We start from the raw sequence: 23,248 nt of genomic DNA on the forward strand, positions 1-23,248 counted from the left end.
CACTGCAACCTTTGCCTCCTGGGTTCAAGCAATTCTCCTGCCTCAGTCTCCCAAGTAGCTGGGACTACAGGTGCACTCCACCATACCCGGCTAATTTTTGTGTTTTTAGTAGAGACGGGGTTTCACCATATTGGTCAGGCTGGTCTCGAACTCCTGACCTCAGGTGATCCACCCCCCCACCCTCGGCCTCCCAAAGTGCTGGGATTACAGGCATGAGCCACCACGCCCAGCTGGTGATTCACTTCTAAGAAATAAAAAGCTCGATTAGATATTATGTCCCATTGAAGAATATTGTGAGGATTTTAAGGAGTAACAAGTCAACTTTATGAGGATGAAAATATTTACATTATCTCCTGGATTCTGAGATGTATGGAAATGAAGTCAGATTAAGACACCACATACCTGAGAGTTGGCAGGGGCAACGCTAGCATTTCCTACCAGGCATTTGATTGAACTGAAAAAAAAAAAAAAAAATCCAATGCATAAGAGGCATTAAGAGTTGACGGGAAGCCTCAAGAAATGTCAATTACTAAAGCGGAAGTCTATTTTTAAGTTCAGCTATCTTCACTAAAATTGCTAAAAATGTCCATAGGGTATGGAGTTTGCTGCTCAAGGATATTTTTCTGCTTCTGTTTACCATGATGCCATAAAGTAGCTACTGTGGCAAGAGAAGTGTAATGCTAAAAAGGAGGTTTTGGAAACACTGTCTTGCCAATGCAAATCAAAACAAAAAAGGCAGGTGTGAAAAGCTGAGAAACACACTTTGCAGAAACAATAGGTTTTTCAAGACAACTACCAGAAAAGTACGCTATTAAAGTAGTATCAGGATGGAGTAGAGGATCACTTGAGCCCAGGAGTTCAAGGTTGCAGTGAGCTATGATCCTGCCACTGCACTCCAGCCTGAGTGAGAGCGAGACCCTGTTTAAAAATAAAATAAACCAAAGCTAATTATACAAGGACTTTTTATACCCAGGAGGCTTACAAATACCAGATCCATGGAAAATTGACTTGAAAATTTAACTAAGATTTCTTAGTTTTCTGCTCTAAAGCAATCCAATTTCATTAGCAAAGTTGACTTTTCCTTATTAAGTGCACTGCTTTTTAGAGTATTTATGAAGTTACTGCCTATCTTTCATGTTTAGTATCCTCGGATCTTAAAGGTAACCATGACTAGAAATAGAATATGACATTTTCATATAAACTAATAATGTATGTGTCTTACTTCTTAATGGATGGATGCTATGAAAGATGAAAATGGCCACCAGAATGACCGTAAGCAGATGGCTGGCTCTAAAGGCAGGTGTCTCTAAACATACGTCAATATAGGTGTAACCCCTTTCAGATTTAGTTTAAGAGACGGGGTCTTGCTAGTTGTCTAGGCTGGCCTCAAAATCCTGGGCTCAAACCATCCTCCTGCTCAGCCTCCTGAGTAGCTGGAACTACAGGTGCACAGCACTGGATCCTGGCTTCAACATTTTGTAGGGCAGATTTTCAACATACAAACATACTTTGTGTCGCTCCTGTAAGTCTTTTCCACAAAAAAGCAGAGTGTGAGTAAGTTTCAGGTGGCTGTGTAACAGGCTTGTTCTTCCATCATGGGTGGGGCAAGATAGAGCCTTAGCTCAGGGCCAGGCTGTCTTTTTGGGGAGGTGGTAAGAGGGAGGCAGCACAGGCCACACAGCACAGTGTGTGCAGACCAGGAGAGAGGGGTCAGCACAGGGTCTAAAGGCTCAGCAGAGGCTTCTGCTATTTTTACAAGGAATATAGGAGCAGGTATCTGCACTTTGGAAATCTGTTTTGGCTTTTCACAAATACATCCTTCCCTTCAGGGTATCTCATATGCTTTCTTTAGAAAATTTAAGCCTGACTCAGCCATAGACAGGGAACAGGTTATGTGGCTTAAGCTTTGGCCTAAATCCAAAATAGAGGACAGCGTATGCTCCTGGGAGGCAGGAGGAGAACCAAGGAAAAGAATTCCACAGGGAGGTGACACAGAGGGAAAACCACCCTGAAGGGTTTTAGGAAGGCTGTGTCGTTAAAATGCCTCCCAAACTAGCCTTCACCACACCTTCATTCCAAGTAGCTCTGCCAGTTACCCTGGACTTCTAACTGGAGGGGGCCTACGCTGCTGTTTCAGTCTCAGGACAAAACAGCTTCTTACGTGCAAATGCTGGAGGTGATTCTTCTCCCTTTATGAAACAAACCCAAGCCCATTCAGAACAAGACTGCCCACCTCGCTCCAGCTGTGATGCTTTGGCATCTAAGGGCAGGGGAGAGAAGGGCACAGGCACCTCACTCTTTCCTGTGCTCCCCACGTGAAAGAACGCCACTTTAAAAAATCAACAGTAAGAGGTATTTGAAGAAAGGGGAAGAGAGAATTTGGTGGATCAAATAAAGCACATTTATTGTAGCGATGTCTGAACTTTTTTCCTATGTGTTAAGAGAAAATAGTGACCGCTGTATCACAAACCCTTTCAGTAGGTCACACCGATCGTTACAAATTCCTCCATGGAGTTGAAGAAAAGACAGTAGGAAAGGTACCGCTCTCTGAACTTTGTACAAAATAATTCATATAAAAAGGAAAAAAGGTAAAGGTACCATAAAGTTTCCCTCTCAATTTCCTAAGGTTTGGTTAGAAAACCTGACCAAATGTTCTGAGTATAAAAAGTACAGACGTCACTCTGTACAACTCGGGAAGTCTAAGTCTTGTTTTTCCTACTACAAAAGAAATGACCATTTCCCTTTCCTGGCCCTGCAGGCATGTGAGCTTTCTGGGTGGCTGAAGAGCACCACACTGAGCTCCTGGTACCAGCGATGTTTGCTTTTGCCCCTAACGATAAAGGCTTCTGTGGCATCAGTGGTGTCACTCCTGCTGTGCGGAGCTGCTGTGGCTCTGTGAGCCGACACCGTGTTGAGCAGTGCTGTTCACAGCCCAGCCTACCTGACCACAGAACACCCACACAGAGCTTCTCAAACAGCTTAGCACCAGCACTCCACGTGTCTACCCTGATCCCAGGACGCCTGGACGACATCAAAATTCGAACAGGATAAAAACTCACACTCATTGGAGTATAAGATGTGGGCTTTTTTTTTTTTTTTTTTTTTTTTAAAAAAAAAAGATAGTTAAAAAGCCTTAAAAAGTATTCTCTCCAGATTATAAAAGGTTAGTTAAAACTGTTTAATAGGAACAATCTTGCACAAGCAGAAAGAGCTTTGATTTGGAGGATTATAGCAACATACAACTGAGACAGTCCACAGGGACAGTCAGACGGGATGTCTGCACCTTTTCTAGAGACTCTGTGATAAAAACACGACCGACTGAACATTCTGCCCCCTTTCAAGGCACATGCCACTTCTTAAAACGGTCAGCTTTCCACACAGGCTACAAGATATTTTATTTACATTTAAAAATAGGTTTTCTTCTTCAGTGTAGTGGAAAGGCCCGGAGCCCAGTCACAGCGGTGCCTGCCTAGCACAAGTGCAGGACAGCTTTATTGATCTCTGGGTTTGTCCAGTCATTCCGAATGTCATCCAGGTGGTTATCGAAATCCACGAGCGTCTCATAGGACCGGCTGTCCAGGAGCGAGGCTGAGATCCTCTGTGCCTCTGGCCAGTCTTCACAGTAGTCACTACGGGTCAAACATGAAGAAGTCAGCATCTAACAGTGAAAACGGATGGCTTGTAACAGCATCAAGTGAGAAGGCCAGCCATATGCACAATGGTATGAACAGAGATGGTGCAGAGTACTGAGAAACATGTGCATTTCAAACGCATGAAGATGTACACAGAGCATAGAAAACATGGTTAATACATGGAAGGGACACCCTTCACATGGAATTCTGAGAAAGTTGGAGGCAGATGACTGAAGCTTTCTGAATGGCCACAGATACATCAAAGCAAAGGCCTGGGAAGAGTGTCTGTGCCCTAGGGCCTGGGGTGGGAAGACCTGTGAGTACCACTGAGGTTCCCTCTACTGCCTGGAAGCGCTGGAGCACTGGGGCCTACAGGAGCTGGGGAATATGCTCGGTATCATGCCTCTGGAGAAAACACTAACTGAAAACACAGGCTGGGTGAGAGTGGCTTTCACGTGGCCGGGCGCTGACAGAGCGCAGCCCGCGCGGCAGCATGGGGCGCACTCACTGGTGTGGGTCTCTGCACCGCCATCTGTTCTCATGGTGCTCGTACACGTGGATCGTAGGCGCTACGCAGTCCATCGTAAACTTGGTGTTGTCTACCTGAGCACAAGGCAAAGGACACGAGAGTGAACAGAATGCTAGCCAAACAGCAGTGGCAGGCGCCTCCTCGGGGCTCTCCCTGCAGCAGTGCCCACGCTGGCTGGGCAGACACTCTTCTGACAGAGCCTGTATGCAGAGTGGCGCGAGTGTCTGGCCTGAGGAAAACGGTTGTGTTATGCAGGAAAACGTCAAGTCCTTCACTGTTTTTTCACAAAAGCAAAGCTTCCAAACATGACTTCTTCCCTCATCCTAGGATTCTGTCTGAATCAAGGCTGTTCAGCAAGGCCCTCGATACCATCTGCTCACATACAAGCACCTTCCTTCCCTGTGCCCCTAGAGGCTGTGCTGGCTGTTCTAATTCTGTGCTTCTCACACTTGGCATGTTCAGATCAGAATCATCTAGAAGGTGTGTTAACATGGACTGCTGGGCTCCACCCCCCACATTTCTGATTCAGTGGGGTCTGGGGTGGGTGCCTGGGAATTCACATTTCTAACAAGTTCCCAGGGGCTGCGGCTGGCAGGGGACCCCACTCCCACTTGTGTAGTGATGCGGGAGCACAGAAGCCATGGCCTGGGATTCGACTGGTCTGCAGCTGGGAGAAAACTGCAAGAGGCGGCAATGGTCTCAAGCAGATAAATGAGTGAAGGGGTTAGCGGAAAGGAAACCGCCGTAGAGCAAGCTCCAGGTTGGTGAGAGGAGGTGCAAGGGCCTCCCACATGCTGCACAGAAGTGACTTACCATGATGAGCGCAGTGTCGCTGAAGCCCTCGGCGATTCTGGAGGCCACCTTCTCTGCAACCTGGTTTGGACTGTCAAAGAAATAGTCAGGCTACCACATTCCAGTTAATGCCATTCAACACTGTTTACAAAAGGCACAGTCAACACCACTGAGACTTAACAAGCAATGACAGACTGGTGGAGCCAACAGGCTGCATGTGCTCGCTTCGCCGGTTTACTTATTATTTAATTTTTTGGTAGAGATAGGGTCTTGCTCTGTTGCCCTAGCTGGAGTGCAGTGATGCAATCATAGCCCACTGTAACCTCAAATTCCTGGGCTCAAGCAATCCCACCTCCACCTCCTGAGTAGCTGGGACTATAGGCACAGGCCACCACACCCAGTTACTTTTTAGTGTTTTTGTTTTGTTTTGTTTTGTTTTTTTTTTTGGTAGAGAGGAGGTCTTGCTATGTTGCCCACGCTGGTCTTGAACTCCTGGCCTCAAGCAATCTTACTGCCTTGGCGTCCCAAAGTGCTTACAAGCATGGGCCACTGTGCCCAGCCTACTTATTTATTTGTATTGCTGGGGAGAGTGTGAGTGCAGTTCCCCACATATGAAGAAATCGCAGGGGTCAGCACATCTGGAGTGCAATGGATGAACCTTGCCCTGGGAAAACCACCTTTGTGATCTTGGTGTTTTCCCTGCCAGGTAAATACATTTTGCCCGTTTAAAGTGGCTGATGACAGCCCCACTGTGATGGGTGTGGCCAGCAAGGACAGGGAACGCTGTTGGGTGATGGGGCGCACCGTGCAAAGCAGGTCCTTGCCTCACTCCAACCAGAAAGCCCTGGTGACGGGGATCTTGAGGGCATCTCCTAACGGAAGGCTCCCAGGAAGCCAGTGGAGAGTCACCTGAAGTGGGCAGTTAAACTGCTGCTGGGCACCTGCCAGCCCCTGGGCCAAACTCCAAGCCTCCCGGGCCCGCCTTCTCCATCTGTACGCTAGCAAAGCAACTTGTCCACTGCAACAAGTAAGAGCAACCTCAGGGCAGCTGGCAGTCCATCACCCTCTGAGAAATTCCTCAGCCTTTCCACATCTTCTCCACGCTCATGAGCCTCCACTGCTGGCTCTGGCCCTGCCGCCACCCAACCCTGATAAATGACACCTTTCTACCTTAAGTTAATAGAGCTCACTATAGAGCAGCTACTCCACCATTCCTGCACCATGTCTCCAAACACAAAGTTATTCTTCTATCCTATGCCAGGAAGGGGTGTTCTCCTCGGGGGCCTTATTTATATTCTTCCTGTGCCCAAGCCCCAGTTCTGCCTTCAAATCTGTGTAAGTCTTTATTTTCAGGGAAAAACAAAAGTATTGAACTGGTTCCCACTAGCTGCTGTCCAGCTTCCCTCCTCCCTTCCACGCCTGTTTCTTCAACTTCTTTAACAAGCCGCTAGTCTTGCTCCATGTCCTCACCACAGCTCTGTGCAATGTGCCATCTAACCCATTCCCTGGCAGAGCAGCACTCCGGAAGTCTCCTGACGACTGCCTGATGGCCCCAAGACTGCTACCCCCTCAAAAGCCTCCCAGCGGGAACCCACCACCCTCAGGCAGGCCAGTCCACTTCCAGCCTCTCTGACCTGAGGCCACCTTTCCCTTTGCTCTTCCCCACCCTGCAGGCCACAGGTCCTTTCTCTGCTCTCCTTTCCTGCATTCTCCCTGCCATTTATTTCCTTCAGTCTCTCACCTTAGGCAGGAGCTTCTAAAACTGCTTCCTAACTGGTCTCATAATTTCTAGGGTCACTCGCTCGCTCGCTCTCTTTTTTAAAGAGACAGGGTCGGCTGGGTGCAGTGGCTCATGCCTGTAATCCCTGCACTTTTGGAGGCCGAGGCAGGTGGATCACCTGATGAGGTCAGGAGTTCGAGACCAGCCTGGCCAACATGGTGAAACCCCGTCTCTACTAAAAACATAAAAATTAGCTGGGTGTGGTGATGCACATCTGTAGACCCAGCTACTCTGGAGGCTGAGGCAGGAGAATCGCTTGAACCTGGGAGGCGGGGGCAGCAGTGAGCTGAGATCACGCCACTGCACTCCAGCCTGGGCAACAGTGAGACTCCACGTCAAAAAAAAAAAGAGACAGAGTCTCGCTTCGTTGCCCGGGCTGGAGCATGGTGGCTATTCACAGGTGTGATGATGGCCACAAACTCCTGGTCTCAATCAAACCTTCCTGCCCAGCCTCACAAGCAGCTGGGACCACAGGCACGTGCTACGAAGCTCAGCTTAGGCTCTTCTCATCCGATGTAATCTGAAAATTCTCCTGAACTAAATTGTCCTAAAACAGAACTTCCATCACGTCCCCTGGTGCTCACAGCCCCACAGACTACTGCTCACTGCCTGAAAGATGAAGGCTGCTATTCTCAGGCTGGCAGAGGCAGGCCTTCGTTACGGTGAACTGAGCTACCGTGTGCAGCCACAAGGGCAATGCTGTGTCTTTATTGTTAGGAAATCCACCTACATGTCATCTGCCTCACATGCCCGTCTTGTTTCACTCACACTGTCCCTTCTGGCCCTCCACACCAAGGCCTCCTTACTGAATTGCTTCCCCTCTTTCAGTGCCCAGAAGACATGCCACCCTCACCACAAAGCCCTGCTAAACTGCCCTGGATGAGACCCCCTGCCCTGCTGGAGTTCTGAGGATTCATTTCTAAGAGGCTCTAACACGGAGTCCATGGCAGGTGCTGCTTTCTTTCTGTGCATCCTATCTGCCCTGCACAATCAAGGGTTTCAGCTTTTTGTGGCAGGGACCGAGCCATCCATCTTTTTTTTTTTTCTTTTTTTGAGACGGAGTCTTGCTCTGTCGCCCAGGCTGGAGTGCAGTGGTGCGATCTCGGCTCACTGCAAGCTCTGCCTCCCGGGTTCACACCATTCTCCTGCCTCAGCCTCCCGAGTAGCTGGGACTACAGGCGCCCGCCACCACGCCTGGCTAATTTTTTGTATTTTTAGTAGAGATGGGGTTTCACCGTGTTAGCCAGGATGGTCTCGATCTCCTGACCTCGTGATTCGCCCGTGATGGCCTCCCAAAGTGCTGGGAATACAGGCGTGAGCCACCGCGCCTGGCCCCATCTTTCTTTTAACAGCCATAAAAATACATGGATTATTGTGAGTTATTTAACAAAGCACACTATATACAATTACAATCCTTCCCTTGTGATTAGGCTAAAAAAAATTAATAATGTTTTAAAAAACAAATCATTTTATATGATTATTCTATTTTCGTTTTCAAAATTGACAAAGTGATGTACTGATTATAAATCTGCAGTGTTAAGAAAAACATGACTTAAGAGGGAAGGGGAGGTTTTCAGGTAGAAGCCAATCGTACTGAAGAAAGCAGTGTGATTGTGGCTCCTAGAGCAGAGGGAAGGCAGTGCTTCACTGCACTGACCAGGACTCAGTGGGCGCCAGGTCCCCACAGCACCGACGGCAAGTGGTGAAGAGTGGGTACAGAGCCCTCAGGAGGCCTGCCCACGTACCCACCTCTGCCTGCCCCTGCATTTGCTGAGGAACTTGGAAAGCAAAAGGCAGGGCTGTTTGCCATGAAGAGCTTGCAAAGCCCTTACCCTCCTACTTAACACTGATCATGCTGGTTGGCGATTTTTATTGGGAAGAGGGTAAGGAAACACTCATTAAAAAGAAAAACTACCATTGTAGATGCTCAAGAACTCTTAACATCTATCTTTCTATTCACCGATTTTTGAGATGGGGTCTTGCTCTATTGCCCAGGCCGGAGTACAGTGGCGAGATCATGGCTCAATGCAGCCCCAACTGCCCAGGCTCAAGTGATCTCCCACCCCAGCCTCCCTTGTAGCTGGGATCACAGGCATAGGCCACCATGTCCAGCTAATTTTTGTATTTTTTTGTAGAGATGAGGTCTTGCTATGTTGCCCAGACTGGTCTTGAACTCCTGGCTCAAGAAACCCTCCCACCTTGGCCTCTGAAAGTGCTGGGATTACAGGTGTGATCCAACATGGCTGGCCTAAAATTAATTATTTTAAAAGAAGTCTAAAAATTTGTAGTTGGCCGCGTGTGGTGGCTCATGCTTGTAATCCCAGCACTTTGGGAGGCTAAGGTGAGTGGATCACTTGAGGTCAGGAGTTCGAGACCAGCCTGGCCAACATGGTGAAACCCCGTCTCTACTAAAAATACAAAAATTAGCCAGGTGTGGTGGCGGGTGCCTGTAATCCCAGCTACTCAGGAGGCTGAGACAGTAGAATAGTTTGAACCCGGGAGGTGGAGGTTGCAGTGAGGCGAGATCGTGCCACTGCACTCCAGCCTGGGCGACAGAGTGAGACTCTGTCTGCTCCGCCACTGCCCCGCCAAAAAAAAAATTGTAGTTAATGAACTGTCAAAGTATTTGAAACAGCTGCCAACTTTGCATTTCTCTGTCTTAGGCACTGAATCTCCAATACTGATCCACTTGATCCTGAATGAAGACTGCCACGCTGTGGTTCTTGCTAGTCAGGAACTCCTCATTCCTAGGAAGAGCCAGCTGCCAACCGAAACTGCAGGCACCCTGAAGGCAGACCACTCTGCTCACCCTCCCAACAGCACCATGTCGGGCCAGCGTGTAGGTGCCATCTTACACTGTGTATCTAAAAGCTTCTTCCTGAGTGTCTGCCTCAGGCCAGGGCTCTCTGCCGGGCACCGAAACCTACTCATATCAAATGCTAACTATGAAGCAAAACACTGGCCAACAATGAATCATATAATAAAACTTGATGGAATGACCTAAAGTTTAGGAAATTCATAAAAGTTATAAATACTACGTTAGAACAGTAATAGAAAAAGTCATCACGGCACTAGTAACAGCACCAGCCACTACTGTAAACCAAGCACAAGGACAAACACGCTGCGCTGTTCCCCTCTGTCCTCATGACTACTCTCTGGGGCATGAGCTCAGCTCCATTTTACAGACAGGGCCACAGAGGCCCAAGGAGGTTCATCAGTAAGTCACCTAGAATTTGAATCCAGGTCTACTTGGCTCCAAATCATGCTGCAGGACACTGTGAATCAGGCAATATTTCTAGAATAAGAAGAGAAAATTTTCAGCTAGGTCTGGCTGAAGAGAGGGGAAGGTTTTCCAGGCAGAAGCAAAACCATACTTAAGTCAGAAGTTGGCAAGATCCTAGCTCCTGAGCTCCCAAGCTGTGTGGCCTCTGAGAAGCCACCTTCTCTGGCTGGTTTCTTCACTTGTGCATTGCTGTGAAGATGAAATAAAATGACCCCAATAGAGCCCAAGGATAGGACGGCATTACCTACCTGAGGTTTCCTCCTCAAACAACTGGGCACACCGGGGTAGGGGGAGGTAGATTCCCTATTCCAGAGTGGCAGACCCCTAGCTAAGGTTTATCCTCTCTACACATCTGACAAATGGCTGCTCCGGATGCACTTAAAAGTCAGTATTAATGAAGGACTGCAAAACCTCCTGGAGGACGCAGAAGGACGTGGACTAGGTGAGGATAGGGAGGACATTCTAGAAGGAAGGTATGGAGAGCAGAAAACTGTGTCTGAGCAGGATAATTCCAGGCTGGGCTGTAACGAGGTCGGCACAGAGGTAAGAACGTGAGAGCTGTGAGCCAGATGAGGCGTGTGCAGAGAGGAGCACAGGAGAGCCTGCGCGGGTCCATGTGGGGCGACCACATCAGGCATGGATTTGCGGGTGGGGGATTAAGGAAAGGGAGGCCCCTGCACTCATCTGTCAACCTGGTGCCATTCCCACTTGCCCAGTCTCCTCTCCCTTCTGCAGGGACAGCCACGACAGACACTGCTTGGTCCAGGAACACCTTCTTGCCAAGGGTGCTCCCCACTGCTTGCAAGGTGAAGTTCAAAATGCTTCTGAGCATGGAGGAGCCCTCAGGTATGGCCCAACCTACCTGTGCAGCCTCACTTCCTAGCATCTCCCTCCATGTGGGCACGGCCCCAGCCCTTGCCACGTCCTCACCTGTGTCTGCTGTCCCCCAACCAGGAATGCTGACCTCCTGGTCTCCACGTCTGCACTTGACAAGGCCCTGCTCACTCTCGAGGGCCTGCTTTACAGGACACCATGCCCTGGGGCTTCTGGGATCATTCTACCAGGTCTAAGTCTCCCGGCCCCTGCCGCCAAGCCCCCTGCAGGGGCCACTGTCCTGCACCGCAGCCTGTGTTTGCACTGTCCTTCATGTTCAACTCAGCCACGTGAGGGCAAGGGCCAGAGGGCTGCGCTTTCCTCAGCCCACGCCTAGTCTTTCATGTAACAAAGACTAAGACGGATGTGGCCCCGTGGGTAGGCTCTCGCTCAGTGAAGGACGGGAGGCACTGATTCATCAACAAAGGGAGGCAGGTGATATCAAACAGAGGACATCCCAGTGAGAGTCAGAAGAGATGCACTGAAGGCGGAGAGGCCAGTGCTGCTCGTGGGCTCAGAGGAAGCAGCAGAAGAGCCAACATGCACGGGGATTCCACGCACTCCCAACCGCCTTGGCAGACGCTTCAGCGGACTGACTTTCAGTGCAGCATCTCCTAGGACATCTGCCTCCCTCAGGATCCTGTGCCTGGACCCAGCCCTCCAAGGGTAAGATAATTACGTTTCTAAATTTGGGTTTCTTTTATGATACCATGTTTCTCATCAGAAACATTGGTGCCTCATCAGTGATAGCAATGCTGTCACCAGCTTACTGTATTATTTCCAAAGTGCTTGAGCTCACCTTCTCATCTGTGCTGAGCAAGTGAACCCAACGGCAGGGCCCTTCACTGCACCCCCATCTCCCCGGACACTGGAGGGTCGGCTCTATCTGACAACATGAGGAAGCCACATCAGGGCAGCCTGACGCATCTCCCTGTTATATACGGCGTGGACTTTCCAGCTGCCCATCTGGCTTCTGGCTGGGTTCAGCCAAAGGAAAATGGAAGAGGGACATCAGGTACTGACTGCTCTGGGCCACCCCTCCCCTGATGGGAGGCCACGTCAGGCTGGCTGTGGCCACCTGCCCAAGGGCACTGCTCTTCTCAACGTGGACTTGTTTACCCAGCTCCTTCCTCCCCACCCTTTGGGCTGGTATCACCAGCCTTGTTTACTGCACAACCCCCTGTGCGTTATCTACGGCCCAGACCTTGTGAACAGCCTGCTTATTAAGCCCTCCTCAGATTATCACCACCCAAGTGTGTCATCTGTTTTTCTGTTGGGACCAAGATGACGCAGACATATAGAAAAATTCTCAGCTTTGTTATTAGCGAGAGCCCCAGTCGGGGAAGGATCTGGATAAAAGGAAAAGGAAGAAGGAGCCAGTATAAAGGGGACAGCAAATACCACATTTTCATCAGAGTACCAACCCCAAACCTACAGGCTGGTCTATTTACCGGCAAATAGAGCAATATTCCTTCCCAGTGCTCTGCCCAACACCACCCCTAGTCTGGGAAGGGGAAGCAACACAGAGCTGAGCAGGGACAGAAATTGGAACCCCGACTGTCGCTTTCATTGTATGAATTCCCTTCATGCAAAATAAAGAAGACACAAAACAGAATCCCAAAATTAATAGAAATGTTTGGAATTTCTGTTGTTTGGAATTATCCACACCACAGTTCGCCTCAAATACTATAAATAAGCACAAAGGGAAGGGGCGTGGGTCTCACAGGTTTCGTATCTGGTCGAAAAGCACACGAGAGACGGGGTCTGCCCGTCACGTGCTCACTTCCTCGCCCACAGAGGGTTCTGCATCCACGTACCTGGCATCCTTTACTCGTTCATTAGCTTGATAATAACCAGCAATCACGTAGCTATGATCTTTGCACCATGAATCAATCTGAAAGAGGAACAAAAATTGGGAAAAGATGAATGATTCTCCCTTAAATATCAAGTCGTAAAAACCACAGATCCCACCCCCACATGCTGGGACAAGACATGACAGAATCTTAATCCTCATACCCTGCGCTCCCCAGAAGAAAGGGGAGGATTCAGGAAAAAATGGTCAGGAAGGGCAGGACTTTGAACATAAGGAATGACCGCCTTCCTCAGTCCCAGCGAGAAGACCCTTTGTCTACAGGTACTGGATTGGTATAGTGCTGTAGAGAGTCAGAGGGAAGATAATCTTCATCTACCTTCTCTTATAAAGAACTGGGGCTTTAGAAATCCTTAAAATTACTTAAATCATTATCCTTCATAGTTAAGGAAACAAAGCTTACAGAGGTTCTAAGTTTGCACAACCAGATAGAAACAGGGCCAGAAGGGGAATCTCAGTCTCTTTCAAAACAAGTCTTTTAGGCCAGGCACAGTGGCTCACACCTATAATCCCAGCACTTTGGGAGGCTGAGGTGGGCGCATCACCTGAGGTCAAGAGTTCGAGACAAGCCTGGCCAATATGGAGAAACCCCATCTCTACTAAAAATACAAAAATTAGCTGGGCATGGTGGTGGGTGCTTGTCATCCCAGCTACTCGGGAGGCTGAGGCAGGAGAATCACTTGAACCCCAGAGGGGGAGGTTGCAGTGAGCCAAGATCATGCCACTGCACTCCAGCCTGGGTGACAAGAGTGAAACTCCATCTCCGTCTCAAAAAAAAAAAAAGTCTTTTAATACTCCACCTCAGCATTGTAAGCACCACATCATGAACTACCCCTCAGGTGGGGTGTAGGGTAAAGAGGTCCCAAGTTAGGAAGCGGCACGTGCACATGTCCTTAGTTCTCTCCAGCGTGCTTTGAAATAGGAGCAAGGTGGCAGACCTTCGAAGCTTTTGGGTTTCTTTTATGGTACCGTGTTTCTCATCAGATGCAGCTTCCTGCAGGTCTAAGGTCATTATTCAAAACAACAAAGGCTCATCCTGTTTTGGCATAATGGAATTTGAATACACTGTAATAAAGTCTATTCTCAGTCTGCACAAGAGGAAACAAAATTGGTACCTTGATTTTTTTTTTTTGTAGGGAATAAACTGGTTAAAAATGCATGTGTGTGTTTTTTAAACACAATCCTATTGCTCTTTTTCCTAAATTCTGGTTTGGCCTCTGAGTCTCCTTCATGACCAAAAGCAGACAAGACAGTTATAGTCTAAGGGTCCCTGGCTCGCACAGGATTAGGATATTTCTGGCCTGCTAAGAGTTCACAAATTACCATATTGGGTCAAAACCAGGGCTCAGTGAACCAACTATATTCTGGTCATCCACCCAAAAGATCAGGATTATGTCCATAAAATATCTATAATGGTGCTATCATTGTGACTTTGCTGAAAACAACTCCAAAACGACTCATATTTTGTTTCCATCACCTCTTAATGGAATAGATTCCAGAAGCTTTCTATTGCTGCTTAGAACATCTCCATACACTATCAAAGGGCCTTGCTCTAAATTTGGTCAAGTTCCCTGATGAGCTGATCCTTGAGCACCGTGCTCCCAGCCTTCATGTGCCGTCACAGGCCGGCCTCCTGAGTGTGTCCTCCCCTAAGGTGACCCACGTCTCTGTCCCCCGGGTGTCCCTATCCCTGCTCTCCAGTGTAGCCTGCCCTTATTTTCATAGTCAGATTGGCCACTGTCTTAGTTTCCTATTGCCCTTGTGACAAGTTACACACACTTAGTGGCTTAAAACAATACTTTTTTTTTTTTTGAGACAGTCTCGCTCCGTTGTCCAGGCTGGAGTGCAGTGGTGAGATCACAGTTCACTGCAGCCTTGAACTCCTGGGCTCAAGTGATCCTCCCACCTCAGCCTCCTGAGTAGCTGGGAGACTACAGGTGTGCGTCACCCTGTCTGGCTAATTCTTAAATTTTTTGTAGAGACAAAGGTTTCATCATGTTGCCCAGGCTGATCTTGGACTCCTGGGTTCAAGCAATCCTCCTGCCTTGGCCTCCCAAAGTGCTGAGATTACAGGCACAAGCCACCATGCCCAATTTTTTTTTTTTAAGTTAAGTAATAAATTTTATTGAAGGATTTTTCACCATCCATAGAGATTATTGTATGATTGTTTTTCTTAGAATTTTTAATGCATACATTTTTGGATTTTCTAACTTCGAATTCCCTAATTTCTTCCATTTCTGAAATAAACCGTACTTGATTAAAGTGTATGTTTTGTTTTTTAATTTTTATTTAAGTTCTGGGATACATGTGCAGAATATGCAGGTTTGTTACATAGGTATCCATGTGCCATGGTGGTTTGCTGCACCTACCAACCCGTCACCTAGGTTTTAAGCCCCGCATGCATTAGCTATTTGTCCTGATGCTCTCCCTCCCCTCGCTCCCCCGCTCTGACAGGCACTGGTGTGTGATGTTCCCCTCCCTGTGTCCATGTGTTCTCACTGTTCAACTCCCACTTATGACAACATGCGATGTTTGGTTTTCTGTCGCTGTGTTAGTTTGCTGAGGATGATGCCAGCCAAAATTTTTTATCTTACTGGTCAGAAGTCTATAATGGGTCAGCAGAGCTGTGCTTCTTCAGGATGCTCTAGGGGAGAATCCTTTTCCTTGCCTTTTCCAGCACCTAGAGGCTGCCCGCATTCCTTGGCTCATGGCCACATCACTCTGACCTCTGCTTCCATCATCCATCTCTTCCTCTCACTCTGACCTTCCTGCCTCCCCTTTACAAAGGCCTTTGTGATTACATGAGGCACACCCAGGTAATCCAAGATATTCTCTCCACCCTCAAGCCCTTAACTTAATCACATCTACAAATCCCTTTTGCTACATAAGGCCTAGGGATTAGGATGTGGACATATTTGGGGGGTTATTACTCAGCTGACCACACCATACAACATTTTCTAGGAAAAAGCATAGGACATATTTTTTACTTAGCTACAGGCAACTTCCTGAAGACCCCCAGCAGCAGTCTCAGTTGGCTCCTCCATCTCTTTCCTGGGCTGAAGCCACCTGGTCAGGACTCACAGCCCAGTAAACACATATGGTATCACCTTGTACCCGTTCTCAGAGCACAGAAACCACCTGGTACAAAAGATGATTCCTATGACAAACACATGTACATCTCAACTTACATTTTGCCTGCTGAGGGACAAATTCCTGTAAGAAAACTCCAAGGGCCCAACCAAATTCCAGCAGAAAAATGTTATGACCTGGAACTTTAGGTAGACCTCTTTGAAGAGGTTGCCCTTAAAGCGAACCAGGTCACAAAAGCTCTGGCCTGGCTTTAGAATTTAGAACTTTTGAATGACACACATGAGAATAACCAAGTTAGCTGTATGGATGGCTATGAGGGGCACACACAGCCTGTTCACCAACTGAGGAATGGAGAACTCGAAGGGAGGAACGGAGACTCGGCCAAGCCTCAGCACTCACAGCGGCAGGGCGGACGAGTTCTAATAAGGGCAGTTTCCTGTGACAGTCCTGAATCTGGAACTAGGCATCAGGTGAGAGTGCCCTGGAGTGGAGTGGGCTGGGGGAAGAGGATGGGGCGTGCTGGTGGTGTGGGTGTGGGTGTGGCAGCCAGGTCTCCAGTGGCTGCAGATCCTGCCTTCAGCCCAAATGGCTCCTGCATGAAAAGCTGCGGTGGATCTAAGTGGCAGCTACGAGTCAAGGCAACTAGCTTCCTCCGAAGCGAGGCAAGACAAGGCAGGGCTGAGAAGCCACTCAACCTCTGTTCCCAACGAATCCATTTCCATGTCCCTGCTTCGTTGTATGACACCCCACACCCTGATGTGCATCTTGTGAAAAATCAAGATGAAAATAAAAGTTCAGGAGAAAACTCTGTGGAGACTGTTGTCAATGTAGTCAAACTGACTCGGAATACAGACACCTTCCACATTCTGCACTTACTGATGCCATTTCACTTACTTTTTTGAGAGAGGACATTTTCACCTTGGCAGGAGTCTACCACCTTCTGCTCAATGCCCTTTTTGGCTGTTTCTGTTCCAGACATGGAAGAGAACTATTAAAAGGGCTGGGGCCACCCCATTCATTCCCAACTAGACTCTTTGCACAGAGGCAGTAGCTTCTCACAGCAGCCTTGCTAACATCTGCACTATCCCCCCACGCCCCTTGTGACTGTACAATAACCGTCAAAAAGGCGAGGCAGGGACCGCAACTTGCCACTTACCAACATGCTGAGGGTAACCTGCTGAGCCTTCCTATCTGTAGCAAAAAGTAGGCCTTGGAGTTCAGAAGTAGAGGAATTGTTATTTTCACTGAGAAGGAAAGCTCCTTCTCAAGTCAGCTGCTGATCTTTCTACGGAATGAGAAGGAGCAGGAACCATGAAAGAAGAGCTTGGGAGGTCAATGGGACCGAGATGGAGGGTGAAGTTCAGGGGGAAGAACTCAAAGGGGGAACCACAGCATCCCTCTCCCCATCCCCAAGGTGGCACGTGAATGTTCTGGAGAGGAACAAAGGGCAGGAGTGAGTAGGGGCATGGGAGAGCTCCAGGGCAGCCGCTGTGCGAAGGAGCAGAGGGCAGGCCCACACGGAGGCCACAGCCAGAATTCTAGCCTGAAATCATGGTGATGAGGCCAATGAGCAAGCAAGTCATCTGAGCAGAATGTAACAGAAAGCTACTCCACCGCAAGAAATCAACAAGGGGAAAAGGGCAAAAAGGGATTAGAGAAACAGGTTCAAGCTAATTTTCGTACTAACATTTTATGGGTTTCTGCTATTAGAAATAATTCCTTCACTACCTACGTCAAAGGGTTATAAGGATAAATAAGTTAATAGGCGTAAGTACTTAAAAAAAAATAAAAAGCATGCAAAAAGCATGCACAAATGCAAGGATTTTTTTTAATGGAAAATAATGAAAAGCCTTTCAAAGGAATCTAATGTTGCCCTTCGATGGACAGTCTATGGTCTTTCCCCCTTATCAAAAACAATTCCAACAGGAAGCTCTCTGAATGGAGCAGAGCCTTGAGAATAAGACCTCATTTATACAGCTGCATGGATTTAGATGCTTTGTGAAAACTGCATCTTCTATGGCTGATAACCTCATAAACTATGGCTCTAAACACGGAGAGTTTTCATTGCCTTCAGGTTAGAAAGTCACTAAGTCAAAAGGTGAATAATATAAATTTAATAGCTTAACTGAAGTACAAAATTTGTGGATGGACTCCAGCTGCAAATTTTCCTCTGTAAACTCTCCTCTGAAAGTTATTTCATGCGCACTGGATTGCTGTCTTTTTCATATTTGTCCACTGTTGAGGGAATGAGTTTTTGTGAATATGAGAAAAGTCAGGGCCAGGCGCGGTGGCTCACGTCTATAACCCTAGCACTTTGGGAGGGCAAGGCGAGCAGATTGCCTGAGCTCAGGAGATCGAGACCAGCCTGGGTGACACGGTGAAACCCCGTCTCTACTAAAATAAAAAAGAAATTAGCCGCGTGTGGCAGTGTGCACTGGTAGTACCAGCTACTCGGGAGGCTGAGGCAGGAGAATCGCTTGAACCTGAGAGGCCGAGGTTGCAGCGAGCCGACATCGCTCCACTGCACTCCAGCCTGGGCGACAGAGCGAGACTCCATCTCGGAAAAGTCAGTACAAGTAACTACTGCTTGGCAAAACTTGCTGCTTGTTTTCACTGCTGAAGAGTAGTTACTGCAGGGAGTCAAGTGTGGCCCTGACTTGCTGGATGGGGACTCATGTGGTGGGGGGAGGTGCTGGAGGCTGGGTGTCTACATTGCAGAGTGTAACTAGGAATGAGGTGCAGGAGCAAGGTCAGAGCGGGCCTCTGTGGTGCCCGGTGCCCTCTCACACTCAGGTAGCAGGCAGTCACGGTCCCCTCTGGGCATCTTTCCTCCCTGGTAAGTGGTTTGGGAGGCAGCCCTGCTCCTTCGTGGAAAATTCATGTACAGGTGACTTGAATGCAGTTGTTTATAGTTTCTGGGTTTAACTCTGTCAAGTACTGCATTCATATCCCATAGTCGGAACAGAAGTGTTTAACTCTGTCAAGGTTACTTAAGAATGAGAATAAGTGACAGCTGACATTCCAAGTGAGGGTCAAGTTTGTCTTCAAGAAGCTCCTAGAAGTTTCTGACAGGATTTTGCATGGCTAACAGCCACCACATCTTCTTCTCCCACTCCTGGGCTGGTCCTCAGTTGCTCTGTGACTCCTCCTCCACTCAACCCATAAAAGCCAGAGTGTTCCCCACGCCAAGTTCCTGGGGTGTGACGAGAGATACTGGTTTTCTTCCCTGTTCCTGGCTCCCCACGGTCCTGGTTAGTCTTCTGACAGAAAGCCAGGTGCGTGAGCCTCAGGGGCTCTACGACCCCACCTTCTCCTGCAGTCCTTCCGCTCCACTGCTCCCCTCTCTGCCTTGCTGACGGTGGGTCTTAAGACCCTCCAGGAGAGGGTCCCCCCTAGACCCCGGGGGAAGGGATGCTGATGTCATGAAGCTCCCATAAAAACCCAAGAGGACGGGGAGCTTCCATGCCCCTTTCCCCATACCTCGCCCTATACGTGTCTCTTCATCTGTATCCCTTGCAGTGTCCTGTATAATAAACCCATAAATATAAGGGTTTCACTGAGCTCTGTGAGTTGCTCCAGCAAATTAATGAAATCCAAACAGGAGGCCATGGAAATCCCACCTTGAAGCTGGTGGGTCAGAGGTTCCAGAGCCCGGATCTGCTGCTGAGCCCTCAACCCGTGGGCTCTGGCACTATCTCCAGGTAGGCAGTGTCAGAACAGAATGCGGGGACACCTAGCTGGTGCCCGCTGCTTGGTGTGGGGAAACTCCTACACATCTGGTCACAGAAATCTTCTGTGTTGACTGTTGGTGGTGAGAGCAGAGGAAACACGCGGTTGGAGAGCTTTTCCCTACGCAGTCCTCAAGTGCTAAGACCTGCTCTCATGGCTTCAGAAGTCACCGGCACACCGCTGGTTCTCAATCTACATCTCTGGTCTCTGTACCCAGACCCATTCTTCACCTTTCAACCTAGGACTTCTTCATTTGAACATCTCAAACTCAACACACCCCAAATAGAAGTAATCACCTCCCCTCCAGAACTGTTTCTTTGCCTCTTCCCTCAACAAACGGCACCACTGCACCATCGTCCCAGCGCACAAGCCAGGAACCTAGGTATCACCCTCACTTCCTTTTCCCCTAGGTCCATGCACGATTAGTCACCAAGACCTGTGGCTTCTCCCACCTACTCTCTCTTCTGTTCCCTTCTCCGTACCCATGCTGCACTCAGTTTTGCCACCTCCCTGCCTCTAGTCTTGGGTGTACTCCTGTCTCCAGCATCCTCTCTGCTGCAGGCTGGGGCCATCACTTGAAGGCACAGATCTGATCATGCAACTCTCCTCCAGTGGCTTCCCTCTGTCCTCAGGATGGTGCCCAAATGCCTCTGCATGATCTACAAGGTCACTACAAAGCAATCTGTCCACCACTCAACTCTCTCTGCCCGCTGCCCCTTTACACTCCACCCTATTGCTCTCTCCAAACTCCCCCACCCACTGTCCTCTTCCGCTCACTATTTTCTCCTGCTCTTTGCACATGCTGGTCCCTTGAATGCTCTCCCTCCATCCCCCATCTCCTGAGGGTCGAGGGCTGGCCCACTGCCTGCATGTCCCTTTCTCTGGGCAACCTGACTGCCCTGATTGCCCAAGCCTAGGCTGGCTGACTTCTCTCGAATCCCTTGCCACTTTTTTACTAAGCTCCGCCTATGAGGTTTAGGTACTGTGCTTGCTGGCTTGCTGGCTTGCTGCACCTTCAAGTGCTAAGCAGGTACTGTGTTTCATCCACAGCCATATCCCTCCTCAGCACAGGCCTGGCACAAAGCAGACACTCAAAAACATTTATTAGAAAAGTGAATAATCCTGCATGAACGCTACTGATGAATCTAGCTCCCTGCAAGTCGATGCATTTCACAGATCCAATAATTCTCTTCATAACAGAACAATTAAGATGCTTGGAAGGCTGAGTGCAGTGGCTCATGCCTGGAATCCCAGCACTTTCGGATGCGGAGGAGGGCGTATTACCTGAGGTAAGGAGTTCAAGACCAGCCTGGTCAACATGGTGAAACCCCACCTCTACTAAAAATACAAAAATTAGCTGGGTGTGGTGATGGGTGCCTGTAATCCCAGCTACCCGGGAGGCCGAGGCAGAAGAATCACCTGAACCTGGGAGGTGGAAGTTGCAGTGAGCCGAGATCGTGCCATTGCACTCCAGGCTGGGTGACAAGAGTGAAACTCCATCTCAAAAAAACAAAAAGATGGTTGGAAAGACCTGGATTAAAACATACACACACACACTCCCCAGTGGTGTTTTAGTACTGACAGCACATTTCTTCAAGAGCTAAAATACTTAGTTTTATAAATATCATCTAAGTATTATAATTATCTGAATCCTATCCAGAAATGATATGAGGTTTAACTTTAACAGGCACTCAAAGATGTGCCCAGTAACCTTATGCCAGGACTGTTTGCCCAGAGATACTTTTTGCTTGCCCAGAACTGACTTGGGTGTCATAATTAGGTAAGTTATGAAATGATAGATTATGAAATGGCTTCGTTTTACTTGGTGGGGGGGACACACAGATAAAGAAATTCTGCTTATACCTTCTCAAGCTTAGCTACTTCTTACATGAATTAGCTACTATATTTTAGCATCACAGTTTATTCTTAAATGAAAAACAAACAGCATCTCAGCTCAGGTATGCAGATCTGAGGCTACAGTTTACTTTTCCTTCAGGTTTTAACAACTCGATGGAATTTATAGATGGTCTTTTTCCCTTCATTGGTCACCGTAACTGAAAAGCTACTGCCTAAAATTCAATTACCAACACTATAGTCTACCTGCATGCTACATCTTTTTCCCCACTGTGCTTCAATAAAGTTGGCATTGCAAACAAAAACATAAAAGCGTCTTGGATAGATGGTCTGCTCCTGCTGTTTAATTTCATAGAAATTTTTTTTTTTTTTTTTTTGAGACGGAGTCTTGCTCTGTCGTCCAGGCTGGAGTGCAGTGGTGCGATCTCGGCTCACTGCAACCTCTGCCTCCTGGGTTCAAGCGATTCTCTTGCCTCAGCCTCCCGAGTGGCTGGGATTATAGGCGCCCGCCACCAAGCCCGGCTAGGTTTTGTATTTTTAGTAGAGAAGGGGTTTCACCATGGTGGCCAGGCTGGTCTCAAACTTCTGACCTCAGGTGATCCGCCTGCGTCGGCCTCCCAAAGTGCTAGGATTACAGGCGTCAGCCCCCGCGCCCGGCCCCACAGAAATTCTTTAGCTTTTAAAAGCCATGGAAACATTCTAGACAAGTTAACTACTAACGGGAACAAATTCTCCTTACACAAAGCTCAGGCACTTCAATCAAGGGGAGCCAGGCCTGAGATGCATCACTCGAAGACCACAGATCTGATCATGCAACTACCTTTCTACAAGTGTCTGAGCTCCGGGGTGCCCGAGTACCGACAGCCAAAGAAGCATTTACACTTTGCCAGATAAGGAATCGGCTCTGTGAAGGTACGAAGAACCAAATGCTAGCGATTAATGTCCCAACAACGTGAACACTTCCTGCAACTCGAAATCCTCAATGGAAACTCTGTCGAATCCTCACCAAATGAACGATGACTTGTTTCTACAAAGGCTACTGATTTCAGGAAACTAACGTATAACTCGTCGCCTTAAAGCGCCTCTAAAAGCATCCACGACGGTTAAAGTCGCTGCTACTACGGGACGCTATTTATTCAGCGCCAAGACCCAAGCGCCATCGTGGATCGCCCCATTCCTGGCCACGGCAACCCTAGGGAGCGGGTCCTAGGAGCCTGTTGGAGGGCGACCGCTGGGCCAGCTTCCTCTCTGCTGACTGAGGGGAGGCCAGGCTGCCTGCAAGGGGAAGGGGCCCTTTCCGCGCTTACCAGGGTGAGGGCCACCTCCAGCATGGGGGCGAGGGCCAGGGTGCCGTGGAAGAGGGGGATGCAGTCCACGAAGAGGGTGTGGTGGGCGCCCGGGCCGCCCAGGGGGAGGTGCTCCTTACGCGGCTTCTGCTTCTCGGCCACCAGGAGCCCGTTGACGGCGCAGTGCGGGTACTTGGCGCCGTGCAGCACCATCTTGCAGTAGGCCTGGGTGGTCAGCTTCACCCCGGGCATGCTGAGCCGGGAGGGCCCCGGAGGCCCCTGGGAGCGCGGCTGAGGCCTGGACCCGCTGCCCGGCCGCGCGGCGCCTCAGCCGAGAAGCGGGACGAGGCGGCGGCGATTGGTGGCGCGGCCGCGGGCTGGTGGTGGGCCCCACAGGCCCGGCCCCGTTTGGGCCTCGGCTCCTGAAAAAGCGACTCGCGCCTCTGGGAAGCCGCAGCCCCAGGCTCCACTCGCGCTTCTCGCCCGGCGCCGCCGGAAAGCGGCCTCTCCAACGCCTGCCGGAAAGCAGC

The 23,248-nt window shown here is 49.1% G+C and overlaps 1 protein-coding gene across 2 annotated transcripts; it reads right to left on the bottom strand.

The window, feature by feature from the left end:
* Positions 1-2,378: 2,378 nt before the first annotated feature.
* EMC8 (ER membrane protein complex subunit 8) lies at positions 2,379-23,219 on the bottom strand. Of its 2 annotated transcripts, XM_054453156.2 has the most exons (5): positions 22,740-23,219; positions 12,707-12,783; positions 4,975-5,044; positions 4,141-4,235; positions 2,379-3,629 (listed from the first exon to the last, which is right to left on the bottom strand). In XM_054453156.2, the coding sequence occupies exons 1-5, from the start codon at positions 22,968-22,970 to the stop codon at positions 3,470-3,472; spliced, it is 633 nt and encodes a 210-aa protein (XP_054309131.1). In that variant the 5' UTR covers positions 22,971-23,219; the 3' UTR covers positions 2,379-3,469. The 2 variants fall into 2 exon arrangements, with proteins under 2 accessions (XP_054309131.1, XP_054309132.1); XM_054453157.2 differs by lacking the exon at positions 4,141-4,235 and having other exon boundaries at positions 22,740-22,970.
* Between the last annotated feature and the right edge of the window lie 29 nt (positions 23,220-23,248).

The sequence above is a fragment of the Pongo pygmaeus genome, chromosome 18, assembly GCF_028885625.2.
Source record: "Pongo pygmaeus isolate AG05252 chromosome 18, NHGRI_mPonPyg2-v2.0_pri, whole genome shotgun sequence".
NCBI lineage: Eukaryota > Metazoa > Chordata > Mammalia > Primates > Hominidae > Pongo > Pongo pygmaeus.